The 18,234-nt window shown below is 45.1% G+C and overlaps 1 protein-coding gene across 1 annotated transcript; it reads left to right on the top strand.

Annotated features, from left to right (window-relative positions):
- Positions 1 to 4,105: 4,105 nt before the first annotated feature.
- Positions 4,106 to 16,840, top strand: LOC130127134 (mitogen-activated protein kinase kinase kinase 14). Its single transcript, XM_056296707.1, has 15 exons — positions 4,106 to 4,292; positions 6,199 to 6,487; positions 7,033 to 7,108; positions 7,244 to 8,213; positions 8,756 to 8,890; positions 9,082 to 9,211; positions 9,341 to 9,469; positions 10,451 to 10,555; positions 10,901 to 11,064; positions 12,868 to 13,018; positions 13,183 to 13,728; positions 15,439 to 15,545; positions 15,647 to 15,767; positions 15,874 to 15,974; positions 16,611 to 16,840. The coding sequence occupies exons 2-15, from the start codon at positions 6,244 to 6,246 to the stop codon at positions 16,773 to 16,775; spliced, it is 3,144 nt and encodes a 1,047-aa protein (XP_056152682.1). The 5' UTR covers positions 4,106 to 4,292; positions 6,199 to 6,243; the 3' UTR covers positions 16,776 to 16,840.
- The last annotated feature ends 1,394 nt before the right edge of the window (positions 16,841 to 18,234 follow it).

The raw sequence follows: 18,234 nt of genomic DNA, 5'->3' as shown, positions 1-18,234 counted from the left end.
ATGTGACCATACTAGTGGTGTAAGTCACGTTTCATCCCAATACGATATATCGATTCTTTGGACAATGATATGATATCTGCTGATATCACAGTCTGCCACGATATGAATTCGATTCAATTCAGGGGCCTGCGATCGATATGAGACGATATCATGTGCCCATTTAACACAATCAGTTACATTTATATCAACCCACAAGAGGCAACTAAAATATGATTTGACAATTTTAGTACTGAGCTCTGCCAGACATTTAAATGAAAAACAATATTATTTTTAATAAAAAGAATAAAAACAGACCTTCTGTTGTGCCACACGTTCTCATGTTTAAGTGCAAATGTTTTTTATTAGTTAACTTAAAGAGCCCTTGATGACCTTTCAGTTATGAATATAAACCATGCACATCTCTGCTTCATCATCTTGGATTAACAAGGCTCTGTCTGTGTGCTCAGTGGTTTAGAGATGCTGAGCTTCAAAATGTTCACATCCTAGATGTATGTTGAAGATGGTGATCGATGTTTTCACTTTGCATCGATAATATTGTATAGTTGGTCATTTAATCGATACATCGATCCAGATCGATGGATCGTTTCACTCCTGCACGGTACCCATGACGATTTCACAGGAAAGTTGCCTAATTGTTCAAGCTCAAACAACAGCATCTCCAGATATTGTCTTTGGATGACATTGTTTTGTAGTTTCTAGAGACAAGAAAGCTGTTTATGATTACCAGCACTGATTAACCTACTTATCATTGGAACAAAACATTTGAATTCTATTGTAGGGGATTTTCTTTCCCACAAAATTATTTCTAAAAAAATGAAAGGTTCACGTTTTAGTGTGGACCATGTTAAGGTTTGACCAGTCAGTCTTAGATTAAGTTTTGAAACATTTTTGTCAACATCGAGGTCATTGTGATGATTTGCATTCATTCCAGTTCAACTCATATTTGAATCCGGTCATTGTTGATTTGATTGTTTTGTTTTGTGAATGTCGTTGTTACTCTGATACCGGTCTTATCCCATGAAGGAACGTGATGTATTCTGCAGTTTTGGCAACTTTCAAAAGATTTTACATGATTGAGGATAAGTAGGGACTGGGTGAAATAAATAAGTCAGTATAAAATATCTTGCTGTTAGACTCATGTCTTCATTTAGTTTTTTTTATTGATGTATGACTCTTTCAAACCAGTTTGGAAAGAGCCTACTCACTTCCTTTGGCCTTGTGTGTTCGTGTCACCTTACCCCACACCACCAGTCACCTTCCTCGTCGTCAAAAAGCTGTTATGACAACCAAAGTAAATACGTGTTGATAGGCAAGCAGATACACAAGCAGTAAATGAAGCTCTGACCCTTTGCTTTGCTGGTGCAGCTGTGTGTGTGTGTGTGTACCAGGTTTTTCTATCCTAACAGGGACCAAAACCTGAAACCACCTACCTTGTGGAGACATTTTATGGGTCCCCATGAGGAAAATGGTCTATTTTAGGGTTAATGTTAGGTTATGGTAAGGGTTAAGGTTAGGATTAGGTTATGGTTAGGGTTAAGGGCTAGGGAACGAATGTAGTCAATGAGGGGTTCCCACAAGTATAGAGTGACATGGTGTGTGTGAATCAGGTTTTTCTATCCAAACGGGGACCAAATGCCCTCATTAGGATAGAAAAACCTGAAACCACTTATTTTAGGGTTAGGACTTGGATTTGGGGTCAAGGTTAGAATTAGGGTTAGGTTAAGGTTAAGGTTAGGCATGTAGTTATGTAGGTTAAGGTTGGTGTTCAGGGCTAGGAAATGAATGTAGTCAATGACGGGTCCCCACAAGTATAGGGTGATGTGTGTGTGTGTGTGTGTGTGTGTGTGTGTGTGTGAGAGAGACTGTGTTTGGCGTCCCACTTACTATCTACTTCACAGTTTATTTCATGCGCCCTCTGCTGGCCAAAAGGAGAAACTGATTCTAATGCCTGCATTGAAGACAGAAGGTGATGGATGAAGCTCTAGTAGTTCATGCAAGCTCAAGATGAGCAGTGCGTCCTGAGAGGGCTTTTAGTAGGAGGAAATTAATAGTTTTATAGAGGCCCTTTCGAAGACAGACCGCTGCCACATAACCAACAGGAAGCGATCCGGTACGTGATTGTAACTTCAGTTAACTAAATTTGAGAGGTGAACTCTGAACTGTCCAGGTACTTTAAAGTATTCAACAACAAATGGTGTCAGGGCCTTTGTCACGCTCCAATTGTAGTTTGTGTGCACATTTTAACTCAAAAGTTAATTTCTCGCAAGTCGGGTTTAGCTGGTTCGATTCAATATGCCACCAAAAAACTACTAAACTCTGTTCAGCAGAATAGTATTGATATGGTCGATGAGGGTGATGTGAACTGATGAGAAGAACAGTGACTTTAAGGAGCACCGATGACCCTGGAGAGGCTCTCCAGATCTATGTATAGACACTTTGGCCCACCAACAGTGGAGACTTCTGAAGTGACAAAAAAGCCATTGACGTCCACCACGCTCTCTATTGGCCAGCCACTGTTCCATTCAGATGTTGCCAGGGAAAGGGACCCCTCACACCCACACACACACACACACACACACACACACACGTAGATATACAAACACACAGTGCTCTTACACTCCCTGTTCTGGCATTTCGCTAATTCCCACAGGAATGTGTGGATTCCTGTCATTTGAATTTGGGAGGGAGCGGGCATGGTCGGATCGGTGCCAGCGGGCCAGAATGGTACAGAATTAATGAGACGAGATTAGTTGTTCAGCTTGTTTGCGAACGTAGAACTTTACCGCACTTCTGATCTTCTCTAATTAAATTATTTCACCCTAGAAACCACCGATGCTAACCTTTCAAATTGAGGTTCTTAGACCGGGGGGGGGGGCAAGTGAATCATTTTCATGGACCTTGTCACCACCGAAACTGACAGATTTACATGTCTGTGAATGTTCTCATTCATCCAGGTCATGGTTATCCAAAGGAGTTGAATCAAGTGCAACTGGACTTGGTATATATCCGTGAAGACGTTTCACCTCTCATTCAAGAGGCTTCCTCAGTTCGTGCTTTTCTGACTAGACGAAGCTAGTCTGACTGGCTGGTGATGAGACTCAGAATTTATCAACGACTCCAAGAGGATAAATTCTGAGTTTAATCACCAGCCAGTCAGACTAGCTTCGTCTAGTCAGAAAGGCACGAACTGAGGAAGCCTCTTGGATGAGAGGCGAAACGTCTTCACGGATATATATACCAAGTCCAGTTGCACTTGATTCAACTCCTTTGGATGACAGATTTACAGCAAACCAATCTAAACACCTGATGATTTATATCCAGGGGTCGTTTTTTGGGGGTGTGTGTGTGTGTGATACATCTTAATCAAGGGACTTTAGTTCATATAAAGAAGTCTTTTATCAATATTTTCATTCCGCCCATATTAGAGATGTGCATACCAGATGTTCTGTGGGCATTGTAGGTAATGAGTGTTGTCATACAATTAATTAACACAGTCAAAAGTATGAGGATAGAGTTATTCTGTATTGTAAAGTAAACAAAGAGGGGACTCTAATCACAAAACTAACCCATAAGACCAGAGACATTTTTATTTCTGTATGTAGACCTAAGAGTCGTGGTACCAGGAGTTTAAAAGGTGACTGTGGTTTATTTGAGGTGCCCCACCATCGCCCCAGAGACCCCACTATCTCACATCAACCCTTCTTTTTTTCTTCCTCCATTTATGATGCTTCCGTTTTAAACAACTGCAGTCCATTGTTTGAAGAGTTTGAACCTTTACAACGCTCCCGGAGGGACGTGCTTTCCTCCAGCTACAACTGTCAGCCTCTTTGTTGAGGGCTTCTAAAGCTGTGGTTGTGTGAACGTCACTCATCCAACAGCCAAGTGGGGAGAGGACTCTGAGAACGTAAGAAGCCCTCTCGCCCACGTCCAAGTGCCAATGAGGGCAAGTACAGTGTCGATGCAGGACCGCCTGTGAAGGGTGGAAGGGGGCAATGGATTGTGCGTGGGTGGGAGGCAATGGGGGAAGGGGGGAGGGGGCGCACCGGGGTATAAGAGCTCATAACTCGCATATGGTCCACCAATCAGAGGGGCCGGTGGGGCCGAATGCCGGTATGTTACACTTGGAGACTGAAACACACATAGACACACATATACACATAAAACAGGACACACATACACGTAGAGAAAGACAAGGAAGGGACAGGAGCTCTTTTTTTATTTCAGCTGGACCACTGAGGTAATTGAGAGGACAACCTGAAGCAGCAAAAACCGCAACTGTTTTACCCACTCAGGTAACTTATAGTGTTTTAGTAAGGCGGTATCTTTACGCTGAGTCTCTCTCTCTCTCTCTCTCTCTCTCTCTCTCTCTCTCTCTCTCTCTCTCTCTCTCTCTCTCTCTCTCTCTCTCTCTCTCTCTCTCTCGTAGTGATGCTCTCACTTTCAGGTCATTGCGTTTCATGGGGAGTATCTCTTATACTGCCAACAATCTAGTGGTGGTGAGGGGTGGACGGTGAAAATGGTGGGACGTAACACAAATGGAAGGGGGAGACGGGCTGTATGTGTTATTCATGAGTTTGTTATACTTTGTGCTGTGGAGAATGTGGGACTAGCGAGTGAGCGCCGCTCACATGTCGTGGGTCATCATTTGGTTAAGGCTCCAGTTGGGTGTTAACACTGGGAACCATGCAGCTGAAATGAATCATATTTGTTAGTTGTTTTTTTTTTCTTATTTTGGTTGCCGAGCGTAGACGTTTCATAATCGTATCCCCCCCCCCCCCCCCCCCCGTCTTCGGCTGTCGTCTGAACAGCTAGATGACAGCAAACAGAAATATAGCCGGATGGTTTCGGCTTGTTGACTTTGTTTCCATGACTTCCGGCCCCACAAAAGACTTGAGATACGCTTAGTCATCACAGCATCTCTGACTCTCGAAGGTCGCGTCTTCGGAGGGAGAATGCGGTCTTCGGGGGGAGAGTGCGGTCTTCGGGGATTGTTGTGATCCTCCGCTCTCCGCTGTCAATATGGCGGGCGCGGAGGGAGAGAGACTCTGACAGCTGCGCGGCCCGGTGGAAGGCATGCGGCCGGCTCAGCGCGTGCCAGATCCTCCGCATGCTATTTATACTCGCCTCGCCAGGATCGCCAGTGGTGTCTTTTCATTCACACCCAGCCGTGGCAGATGCCCCCCGCGTTAGAGTGCCGGCCAAATACACCACCAAGTTCGCCGCTTCCGCGCTGGGGAAATGTAAAATGCGTGCTGAGTGATGACTTTTTCACCTCCGCCCGGGGGCGTCACTGGATGTCTTATGCGAACTGACACCGCAGTGAATTCTATTTGGGGGATGTCAAATTATTGATGCAATAGGTTGCAGCTCGGCCTGGATTTTTTTTGTCATGTGGTTTCTTTTTTGTCTGTCTTGTCCTCTAGGCTCACTCAGAACTTCTAAAAAAAACATTTTTTTTAAAGTTAAGATTATTTTTGTGGCATGTTCCACCTTTATTAGATAGTGATAGTAGAGAGAGAGAGAGAGAGAGAGAGAGAGAGAGAGAGAGAGAGAGAGAGAGAGAGAGGAAAGGCAGGGGAGAGAGAGGGGATGACAATAATAATAATGATAATAAATCAACCTTATATAGCGCTTTTCTAACACTCAAAGTCGCTTTACAATGAACGGGGTGAAACAACACAACAGATAAACATAACGCAAACATGCAGCAAAGGGCCCAGGCCAGATGTGAACCCATGCAGGCCACTGCGGTAAGGACTCAGCCTTATGTGGTATGCGTGCTACCAGGTGAGCCACTGGAACGCCCCAGAACTTCCAATTTGATTTTCCTGGCTATCTCTGTCTGTTGTTCAGATAACAAGGCAGCACTTATCACTCTGAGTGATGCCTTGGGCCCCCACGGCAATACTTACAAGTCCCAGGAACTCTTCTCCAATTTTCTTCACAGCCCAATTGACACTAGCTCTTCTTCTAGCTCCCCCCAAGGTGTATGGGTTTACTAACACTTAACAAGTTTTTAATGAGCTTTCTGAAGAGCACAGCACCAATTTTTAAGTGTTGATAGATTTCCACACCTTGCTGGCAGCATGCGATCGCTATGATCGCTCTTACTCTTTGTAATCGTCTTGGACTCTTGTCTGTCTCATTTACAGCCACATTCATTTGAGGATTGGCATGCTTTTTTTTCTCCGCCTTTAGCTCCCAGTTCTCATAAGAGATAATCACATCTGTTACTGAGAAGTGATGGCCATACCCAGGATGTTTAACTCCAACACGCCCTTCGTCATGGTGGCAGGGGGGTCTGGATTGTCGTTTCTGGGCAAGCAAGATGGCCAAGAGTGTGAGGAGGAGAAGGAGTCGCTGGTGCAAGCCGTCGGCCCTCATCTGAGCCGGGTTATGGAGCACGGCACCGCCAAACCTATGGTCGAAGAGGGGCGAGATGAGTCTGAAGAGAGACCTTATGTCTCCATCATCACCCAAGCTGAGGGTAAGATTGTCTGTGTGGTTTTCTATGAGGTTCCCTTCAATATACGGCCAAGTTAGCAGCCTGGGGGCCATTAAGATTAAAAAAAATATGCTTTAGAAGACCGAGTGGCATATGTTAAGATTGATGTAAAGATTTGTATGTCAACAGCAGTTCAATGATGTGATTCATCTGATTCAACAAGATGATATTGTCACTAGATGAAAATTTCCTAGTCATGTCAGGAGAATAAACCACCAACCTTCCAATCCTAAGCCCCAACAGTCTAACCGTGAGGCTTCTGCAGCACCCCTCTATGTTTAACACATTAAATATATTTGCCAAGTATGAGTACCAACAGGAAAAGTGGGAATACTACCAAGGGAAGTGTGTATGTTAAATCACCACTATTTATGTCTGCTCATGTCACCAGCTCATGGCTGTTGAGAATGGGTTGATATTGATATTAATATCTCTGTTGATACTGAAAATTTGTTAATGGCGCATAAATCTGCATGTCCAGAACACACGTCGATGCATGTCTAATCTAAGGTGTGGCTGTGTTTCAGGAGAAGAGTCCCAGGAGTTCAGCCCAACTGGCATACAATACTGCCACTCAAGATCTCAGATGCTGAAAAGGAACAGGTGATTCACACAATGGTGACCAAGTCAGAATAGGTGGACAAGTTTTAGTGTTTACCTAGATAAAATGTATTGGAGTTTTCTACTTCTACTAAGCGTTATTAAGTCTGCTCATCATGTATGTCTTTGGTCTGTTAGCAAGAAAACAGCACCCGACAGCGGGGGGGCCCCAAAACTCCCACACCACCACCTGCGAAGGAAACAACGGAGGAAAACCCTGGCAGCAAGGCAGAGGCAGGATGAAGATGAGGAGCCTCCCATTATCCAAGGATTATGGGTGCAGGAGATCGACTGGCTGAGATCAGTGGATAAAGACATCATACCTCCTCCATCCCAGTTTAATGACTGGATCATGGATGCTTGCTGTCACGGAGACTGCAGTTTGGCGTCGGTTTCAGAAACCTGTATAAATGACGTGGCATCAGCGTCCTGCTGCACCAGTGAAGATGCTAATGGCTGTGTCAGCAGACTAGAGGAAGTGTCACTGTCAGAGGACCAGTGTGGACTAAAAGACACAGCAGCCTCCTCTAGTGTTGAGAGTAGGGGACTGTCAGACTCTGACTGGGGCCCGGAGGACCCGGGTGGCTCTGAATCAATTTGCACTCATGAGAGCGAGTCGGACTCATCTTGTTGTGAGCAGAGTAGTTCTGAACTTGTTTTCCGCTTGAAGGGCGCATCAAACTGTTTCTCGAGCACAGTAACCGCACAGGACAGTTCCTATGTTGGGCCTGGTGTGTCCGACACAGGCTTTGACCTGATGGGTGTGTCTGGCTTTAGTTTCTCCCACTATCATGCACACTGGGACTCTGATTCTTCCTCCAGTTGGAAGGATGCACCTGAATCCACCAGCAGAGGAACAGGGGATTGTGCACAAAGCCTTGTGGGAATTTCAGACTCCACCTTCACTCCGGCTGTTACATCCACATCTCTGTGCACAGATAGTTTCGCCAGTGCGTCCGATACTGACATGGTGTTGGACAGACTAAGGGGCAGAGTGACACAGATGCCGAAGCACTTTGTGTCACCTTTCTTCAGTGATCTGGTGAAACACACACCAAATGAGCGGCAGTGCAATGTACATGTCAACGAAGGAATCATGTTTCATAATGTAAGATGTGTACATTTAGTTCATTTTACATTTGCTTTTTTGCTTTTGGTTGATGACTGACATAAACACACTTACATATATACCTGAAGCAGCTAATCAGAGTTGCAACTAACAGCTATTTTCATTATCAATTAATCTAATTTTTTTAATTAATGGTTTAATAATTTAGACTACGAAACGTAAAAAAACAGTGGAAAATATCCATCACATCTCCCCAGAGCCCAAAGTGGCGTCATAAAACAGTTTATGAAGTCTGACCGGCAGCCAAAAAAGTCCTCAGACATTCATTTTATGGTGATCTCAATCTTGGGAAAGTAAATCTTAGCATTTCTGAGGCTATGACCAGTAAATGTGTGGTATTCTTGCTTGATAAATGACTTGAACAATCAACCAGTCGACTGATCATTTCAGCATTACTTTTAAAATACTTAACCCGGCCTTCAGTACTTGAATACAGTGTGTTTTTTAAACGCAGATTTCATTGAGAACCCACTATTGTCCTCTAACCTGTGCTTTTATTGAGTATGTTTTGAATCTTTCAGAAACTCCAACCTCACGAGGGGAAATACAGGGAAGGAAAAGAGTACTGCACCCTGCACCACATCCAGAATGGCTCCTATGGTGACGTGTACTGCATACGAGACAAAAGAACCGGATTCGAGTGTGCAGCCAAGCGGGTAAGCAAAGACTGAGTCATGCTTAATTCTCGTTATGTACAACCATGGCATCAATCATTTAAAAACCTCACTCTTTGCCTTTGAGAACACAAAAAATAATTCATGCCCCTTTTCAGTTAGAGTTTTGAATCAAATTTGCCCACCGGTGACAATGAATGAAATATTATGCAGTTGTCTGTCATTGACTACAGATTGCATTGAGTCACTTCAGCAGAGAGGAGGTGAGCACGTGGAGCGCTCTGAACTCTCCTCGTGTTGTGGAGCTCTTTGGGGCCGTGAGGGAGGGACTCAACGTCATACTTTTTATGGATTTAAAGCCAGGTAAACATGCATCTGCGCAGAAAGCTGCCTCTCTTGCAGCCAGAGAAATGTCAAACATCTCAAATGTTTAAAAAAAAATCTTATAAGCTTATATGGACTGATGTGATTTATCTAAACAAACCTCCTCAGGTTGTTTAGCCCAGCTGGTAAAAGAAAGGGGAAGCCTACCTGAGGATTTGGCCCTACACTACCTCTGTCAGATACTGGGAGCACTAGAGCACCTACACCAAAGATGGGTCTTGCACCTGGATGTCAAAGGTATGCGAATATCTCAGATCTGGGTCAAACAGTATCAACATGTTTTTACTTGCGTTGACTTTCAGGTGATTCTTGTCTTTGTGATGTACCAACTGATAAGAAATACCTGGATGAGGGTAGTGCAAACTAAGTATGTTGATATGCAGAAAGGAATTTTGCTCCTAGATTTTACTTGGCATGAGATAAGGAAGATAAAAAAGTAACTTTAGGGAAGTTGGTATAGTGTTTTAGAGTGCAGCAGACATGCTTCTTTGTGACTGAAAGTTAATCTGGACTCTTGAACTGCAGGGATATAATCTCACTGAGTCATTATAGACTAGTTATTATAGTGCAGCATCTGTCTGTCTGTCTGTCTGTCTGTCTGTCTGTCTGTCTGTCTGTCTGTCTGTCTGGCTGAATGGATGGAAGGAAGGATGGATGGATGTACTGTATTTATTTGGCCTAGCTGGAGTTCACTCAAAAACTGGCAAGGAGTCCCACAGCGACCCCATCCTTCCTTAAAGTGACCAAAGAATGAATATTATCAACAGTACTCAGCCCTGCAAAATGTCTTGCAGCCAGGTCCACTATGACCCAGTTTAGCCGGTGATAGGACACAATCCAAAACTGACACCTAGCCCTTAAACCATCCTTCCCTGACAGGACTGAGCTGAAAGTGACGCAGTTAAAATTGGCCCAACTATCCTTGACCTTTCAGTTTAATGTGAACAGATTAACACAAGTGATTGCTATCACACTTACCAACCTCCTGATACAAGACCTTCAAGAGGTGTTGAACAAACATGAGTGTATACTATCCCAGAGAAAGACCTTCATAAAGCCACAGCAACATTTTTGTACATGTTGCACAAAGCATCCTGCGGTGTCTCTCTGTGGCTCCCACTGCCACTTGGACAACTAGTTTATCAGTCCGCCATTTCCACAATGAACATCATTTGAACATGTTCTGTCTGAAGCCAATGTTTCTTGATTTTACTCTAGTTGACAATGTGCTGCTGTCCGCGGATGGCAGGGACACATTCCTCTGTGATTTCGGTCTCTCTGAGATATTGGACCACAATGGACAGAGCACCAAGGCATTTGAGGGTGAGTGAACCAGATTAAATCCTTCACTAAAACCTTATAAACCACTGCTCCCTTTACACACATAACCGGATATTTAGATAAAAGAACATGCCAAAAAGTGACATGGCTGAGTCTCATCATTCACCTAATTTAGCTAAAAAAAAAAAAAGTTAAAAAACTAAGTGATTGCAGACGCAGAAAAGAAATGCAATGTGCGAGTTTCCTCTCTTAATTTACCATTAATTATATTCTGTTACTATGTGACTATAACGAATGGGACTGATATGGGAGAAGGGTATGTGCTTAAGGAGGGAAGAGAGTGTAGCGGATGGATGAAACATAATTATTTGTTTGTCCATGGATCAGGGTCTGGATTTCCCGGCACGGAGACTCACATGGCCCCTGAGGTAGCGCGGGGGGACCCGCGATGTGCCAAGGCGGATGTGTGGAGCAGTTGCTGCATGCTACTGCACATGCTCAATGGATGCCACCCCTGGATACGCTACTACTCCCACCCACTGTGTCTCAAGGTCAGTCTCCTTTATACTCTCATTGGAGAGGAGCGTCAGTGGCACAAATCTCTTGGCTCTATTTTACATCGCACCATATCAGTTTATTTTAAACCTTCCTGACAAAAATACAGCCATTTTCTTGTATGAATAGATTTTGTCTTAGCAGAGAATCAGTTTTGCCTCATATGCTATTTTGCGCATTTATCATGTGTGTTGACTACACGCACGCCTACTGTTTTCAACATGTTGAGTGACACTAAGTCAATGTTGGCATAGTAATAAAGTATAAAGGCAAACAGTGGTGACTCTTAAAGAGTAGGTAAACGCTCCTTTTTAGATTATCCCTGCCAACTCACATTTATAAAACGGATAAAAAAGGGGGTGTAGAAGTAGAGATAGATCAATGATGGTGGTGTGGGTTGTACTGATGGTGTCGGTATTGTAGTACAACACCTCGCCCCAGCTTGTCACAAGTCTATCCAAAGAGTTTAGCTGGCTAACGCCAGTGTGTCGCCTTTCTACTCATCTCATATTTTATTGGTGTAACACACCGGACCCCACTTGTGTTGATTATGTAACGTGGGTCTCGGCGTCTTTGATAAAGCCCATATGACATCAGCATTTGGGAGGGGGTTGATCATAATGTGCCTTTTCCCCTAAACTTAAGAAGAAATATAGATTTTCTCCCTCAGAGTGGCTGTGATGCATCTTTTTTGTTGAATTCATCATGATGTCAGTCAGTTTTACCATCCTACACTCATACCGACATTCCAGCTTCAGCTGGAAAAATGTAAAAAATAAAATATTTTGGGGTGTCCGGGTGGTGTGGCAGTCTATTCCGTTGCCTAGCAACATGGGGATCAGCAGTTTGAATCCCTGTGTTACCTCTGGCTTGGTCAGGCGTCCCTACAGACACAATTGGCCTTGTCTGAGGGTGGGAAGCCGGATGTGGGTATGTGTCGTGGTCGCCGCACTAGCGCCTCCTCTGTTCGGTTGGGGTGCCTGTTCGGGGGGGGGGACTGGGGGAATAGCGTGATCCTCCCACATACTACATCCCCCTGGTGAAACTCCTCACTGGCAGGTGAAAATAAGCAGCTGGCGACTCCACATGTATCAGAGGAAACATGTGGTAGTCTGCAGCCCTCCCTGGATCGGCAGAGGGGGTGGAGCAGCAACTGGGATGGCTCGGAAGAGTGGGATAATTGGCCGGATACAAATGAGGAGAAAACGGTGGGGGGGGGACAAAAACAAAAACGTTTACTCCCCCTTTAATTCATACTCATTATCTGCTGAATCCATGTCCACCCATATCCCAAACACTTATTAAGATATGGCCTAAAGTAATACTCTTATGTTTGGGTATAGAAAACCTACACACTGCTGAAAAAAGTGGAAATATATGTCCTGTAGCCAAAACAGGACAATAAATCCTTTTTTGTTTTGCGATGGTGCTAAACAAACTGTCCACAAGTGCAAAACAAGTGCCAGGGAGACAGACATTTCAGTCAAATGACCATTATCAGTGTATTATAATTCCTACATAAGCACCCATCACTCATATGTAGGAGAGGCTACTTAACAGGTGATGGTAATTGGGTTATCATTCAACTTTTTAGCCTAATCAACAACATCATTCACAATACATGCCCACTAAGGGACATGAACCACAACAAAAATAAATGGAAAAATTACTATGTTGTCTTAAGACAATGGCAATGTTAATTCCATTAAAAGATCTACTTCAACATAGTGGCTTGACTAGGGACAATGGTGCAATATTAGATTCTGATATTGCAAAATTACTTGTCGTCTGTTGATCAGATTGCCAATGAGCCTCCACCTTTTTGGGAGGTGCCCTCCAACTGCAACCATTTCACCGCTGAGGCATTTAAGGCCGGCCTGCAGAAGGACCCCGGCCGACGGGCATCTGCCAGGGAGCTCAGGAAGAAGACCACCAAGGCCCTCAGAGCAGGTCACTGCCTCAGTCGTCTGCCAAAAAATGCGGTGGAGTACATAGAAATTGAATTGGAATTACATTACACCTTTATTCTCGTACACTTTCACACATTTCTCGCTGTATATTTACTGTGACAGAATGCTGAGACATTAAAAAATCCAAAAACTTTTGCTCCACAGTTGGTGGTCTCAGTCACAGCTCCACCCAGCATGTCTGCGAACAATTGGATCACACCAAGAGTCAGGATGGAGAAATACCCCCATCTGCACCCGCGATGCACTGGGTCAGCCCCTGGAGAACTACAGCAGCAGATGAAGACGGCAGTGATGAGGAGGAGGTTGTTTCAGAATATGACGAAGACTCGGAGGCAGAGACCAACTCTATATCCAGGGATCTGGAATGGGAGTCCCAGCCAAAATCCTTGCGGGATGATTATGGGGAAAACGAGAGAGACTGGGAAACATGGTCTGATTCTGAAGTGGATATATATATGGGAGAAGAGGAGTATTCTCCGGAAAACAGAATCTGGCCAAGAAATGACAGAGACTATGAGGGTGACTGGGAGGAGGAGGGGGATGATGAGGAAGGTGAGGAGGAATGGGATTCCACCTCTTCCACAGATTATTTCCATGCTCTCAAAGTCCATTTTGCCGTTCTGAGGAAAGGCCAGCAGGCCACTGGCTACTCATGGGGATCACAGCCAGAACTGGAATACCTCAGAGATGGTACGTCACAAAACTCTTCATTTTAAAAAGTAAAAAGACCATCTTGGGCAATATCATTGTAAGAGCATATTCTACATACCACAACATATAACATGACATGACGTGACACGACACGACACATCACGACACGATATGACACGTCACGTCACTTACGTCACAGGTAACATTTCCCTATTTTTATTTTTTGATATGGATTTTCATTGTTCTAACACTCGATCCGTAACCAAATGACCCTTCCTGTACTGCTTTGGTAAAACGGTGACAGTAAAATCTTATTATCCCTCCAGGTCGTAGACCAAAATGGTCGCATAGCAAACCTTTTCACTTCGGAAAGTGCAAGTTCATATTAGATTTGGTCACAGTCGCGCGAGGGTCCGCCTAAGAGGCTGTGCAACCACAGACTGACAGGGAAAATTTTTTCTTTGTTTGTTTTTTTTTTTAAAATAAATTTATTTCTAGTTTTTCCCCTAATCCCACCCCATTTACCCAATGACATATGGCCGGAACTTTTGTCGAATAACTCGCCTGGCTCACGTTTCCACGGGAAGGAGATAGTCCTAACGCCAGCTTCCTTCAAACGCGTGTCGGCTGCTCTCGCTAGTTTACACGCTGAAGCCTCGCATGGATCGCATTGCCTTCAGGCCGCGAAGGGAGAACGCTTTCGGTTGCTTGGCTGCGGGCGCCCGGATGGGCCAGAGGGGTCGCTGGAGAACAACGAGTCCCCGAACACTACACCGATCTACACCCACTATCCCTCTGGTAAGGGTGGCCTAATGAATACCTTACCCCGTGGACGACCTGGTCGTGACCGGTTACGGCGAGTCTGGGATACGAACCTCCCAACCACATGACGAGCGGATTGCAAGAACGGCGGTTTATTCCGCTCGGCCGTCAGGCAAAACGTTTTCATTAGATAATTTTTTTTAGCTTGAGCTCTGCATATTAAAAACTTTTTTTTTTTACATAGTTCCCATTCAATCGACTTGGGCACTGTTCAAAAGCCTTATAATGGCAGGAAAAACACCGTCCGTGTGTGTGTGCGTGTGTGTGTCTGTCTGCTGCTAATCTCCCATACTACTGGGCCTGTCAGCCTAATTATTTTTGTGCGCATAAATGATTGTATGATCAAGGACCTCTCGTGGTTGAGTGATTCAAAACCTTTGAAAAACCTGTTTGATATTGCAATGGGGGGCTAACTCCTCAGCTGGTTTGTCACCAAATCCGAGCACCAGAGAAGGGGAGATAGGCCTGGCGGAGATCAGCACACTACTGAGCGCACTCTTGGCGCCATGATTTTGTGCCCATGGCGGCATGGCTCAGGAGGTAGAGCAAGTCGTCTAGTAATCAGAAGAGCGCTGGTTCGATCCCCGGTTCCTCCAGAGAACGTGTCGAAGTGTCATTGAGCAAGACAAGACACTGAATCCCTGACTGCTCCTGATGAGCAGGTTGGCGCTTTGCATGGCAGCCTCTACCATCAGTGTAGGAATGGGTGAATGTGAGGCATACACTGTAAAGAGTGTTGAGTGGTCGCTGGACTAGAAAAGCACAGTCCATTTACCATTTTTTATTCACTCTTCTAGTTACATGTTTTGATAATGTGTGACTGACGTGTTGCCTGTTGCATATTTAAGGGACAGCTAGACATTGACTGTAATATTGAACTGAATATTTGATTCTCAGAAAAGTCCCTGATATGTTAATTGTCACCAGGTGTGACTATAGGCAGCATGGTCCTCAGCAACTCCCCAGAACCCCGAGATCACCCACCTTCTTGCTTCAGCTGCTCGGACACATCCCAGATAGATGCCTCAGACAAGGTGTGTATGGTTGCTGCAGCAAACTCACAAACACACACATGATACTTCCAGAAAAAAATCCAACATTGGTTGAAAAAGACAATTTGTTTTCGATTGTTAAGGATTCTGACCGTTGGTCCGATGACCTCAGTTCAGGAGTCTTCTCTTCCTACAACAGCCAGACAGACGGCCATCTTGAATGGATGGTCTCTGCAAATCAGCCATCCTCATACTGCTTTGAAGGTGAGAAGGCAGAAAACTACCTCTTACAGACGACACATTGCACTCACTAAGTTGGGCAGTAACTGGCTATTCATTGGTGTCATCGTTTGGTGCTTTGACCCTCCAGGTGTTGACATCTGGATTGAGAACACCCATGGAGAGTGCCTGAGGATTCGTGAGCGGCGGCAGGTCAAAGTGGGCCATGTTGCTATTGGAATTAGCAACCAGGTAAAGGACAAATGATATGAACACAATTTATATGAGTTTATTTCTATATTAGCCCGAAATTTTAAGCTACACTCAATGATTGTCGCTTCTGTTTAACGTACTGACCTAACTGACTGGTAATACTGAATGTGTTTGACCACTACAAATCCTAGAGATCCATTTGAAATCAACAGAACTGCTCTCGGTGCTATTTATCAGCATCTTCCCCACTGCTAAACAAAAAAGTGTATGTTTTTTTGCAACACCGTTACCAGTTATGTCTTCATCCTCCACATTGCTAAAAAAAACTAAAACAAAACAAAACTTTGTTGAACGTGAGTTCTAGCTTCTTACGTTGTAGTATCTGTTGGTAAAGATCTACAAGCTTATTGTGGCATATCAACTTTATTGGTGTCCCAATCGGGCATTTGGAGCTAAATTTCGGTGGACATTTAGGCTCTGGCCATGTCTTTCTCTCACCTGGTGTCCTGAGAGGGAGAGTCTGGAAACTGACTGGGGGACCTACATATTTTTTCATCTTTGCACCATTTAAGATGCATTAAACAAGTGGCGAAAACAATGAGAGAATTTATAATATTCAGCAAGTTTGTGACTCGTTGATTCACAAATCACATGAATGTTGAATCTGTCCTCCAGATCTCCAAGAAAGCCTTTACTTTGGAGACTTTGGACAGGAAGACAGTGTCCTCTCGGCAAGAGATCCAGGAGTCTGGCTTGTGGCTCCGCTGTGTCCCTGCTCCTGACGGATGCCAGTACTGGACTTGGAGGATCAAGGATGGCAAGCTGGAACTACGAGAATGAGAAAACTGTTGCAGTGTGTGATGGTTATATGTATGTATGTATGTGTGTGTGTGTGTGTGTGTGTGTGTGTGTGTTCATTTAGACAATGGGCTTCTCTTCTTTGTTCGGAAGAGTTGTCAAGGTGATGCAAAGGTTTTTGTTCTAAATATACTGTATTGTTGACATGATTCAATTTCCTGGTTTAACGTTGGCAGTTGACTGTCGATGCTTTCAATAGAGTTTGAGGCTAGTCAATCACATGCACTTTTGTAATAAAATACTGTCACAAGATTTTGATGAGATGACTGTGTCATTTGTTTTTATTTCTTGCACCAAACCACATAATCAGATCCATGCAAATGTATTCATATTTCTAATCTCTTCAAGATCCAAAATCTTTCTGTTGTCATGTCATATTCACAGGTGGTAGACAAGTCATAAAGGCAGTGTGGAAGAAATATGGACAGACTCGTATACCAACACTGCAGGGACCTACTTGCAGGTTACATATTCACCATGCGAGCCAGAGACGGCCCCTTTAAGACAGTGGGCGGGGGTTAGCAAGAGGTATTGTGGGTAGACACGAGGCTGAGGTTTGGAGTATAATGAATTGTGGACTAAGTTTGTTGGAGGAAATACACGATCCCCCGGCCGTGAGGTCAAAAGGAGAGGTGGTCTCGTCTCCTTTCTTTCATCCTCCACATTGGTGACCCCGACGTGATGCCATGGGGAACGAAGGTCCCAGTGCAGCGGCAGTGACTAACGCCGTCACGCTCAAACTGCCCGACTCCTGGGAACCGGCTGCGGCAGCATGGTTCGCTCACATCGAAGCCCAGTTCGCGATTCGGAACATCACCGTGGATGAGACCAAGTACCACTACGTGGTGGCGGCACTCGGAACATCTACGGCGTCACGGATATTGGGCCTGCTGCAAGCCCCGCCGCCCGCGGATAAGTACGGCACGATTAAGACACACTTGCTGCAGGCTTTTGAGCTAGCGGAGGTGGAGCGGGCGGACTGGTTGTTTTCGCTGCGAGGCTGGGAGACGGCGAGCCATCGGAGCTAACGGACAAGATGCTGAGTATGCTGGGTTCGAGCGACCCCGCCTTCCATTTCGGCCAGCTGTTCCTCCATCCACTCCCCTCGCACGTCCGTGCTGCCTTGGCCAGCTCCAAGTTGTCCACCACCAGCAACTTTCGGGGGTTGGCCGCGGAGGCTGACAGGATTTTTCTGGCCAGCCGACAGCAGTGTGCGGCCTCCCCCCTGCCCACGCTGTTCCACCACCGCCGGTTGAGGCCGCGGCAGCAGTTTCTCGTCGGCAGCAGGACTCAGGGGGACTGTGCTTCTGCCATGCTGGGTTTGGAACCAAAGCCAAGCAATGCCGTGCACCATGCACTTTCAGCAGGGCGGGAAAAGCCAGGGCCGGCGCTCAGTGGTAGCCCTGCGCGTTGGCCAGGAAGGCAGGCTGCTGTTTATTCA

The sequence above is a fragment of the Lampris incognitus genome, chromosome 17, assembly GCF_029633865.1.
Source record: "Lampris incognitus isolate fLamInc1 chromosome 17, fLamInc1.hap2, whole genome shotgun sequence".
NCBI lineage: Eukaryota > Metazoa > Chordata > Actinopteri > Lampriformes > Lampridae > Lampris > Lampris incognitus.
This window is presented reverse-complemented; position numbering and strand designations above follow the sequence as displayed.

Excerpts from the sequence above, each read along its gene's own strand:
- LOC130127134 (XM_056296707.1), top strand. The coding sequence starts at position 6,244 with ATGGCCATACCCAGGATGTTTAACTCCAACACGCCCTTCGTCATGGTG. Across the intron at positions 9,470-10,450 it reads CTTGCACCTGGATGTCAAAG|TTGACAATGTGCTGCTGTCC; the intron begins GTATGCGAATAT and ends ATTTTACTCTAG. Across the intron at positions 15,546-15,646 it reads AGATAGATGCCTCAGACAAG|GATTCTGACCGTTGGTCCGA; the intron begins GTGTGTATGGTT and ends TCGATTGTTAAG.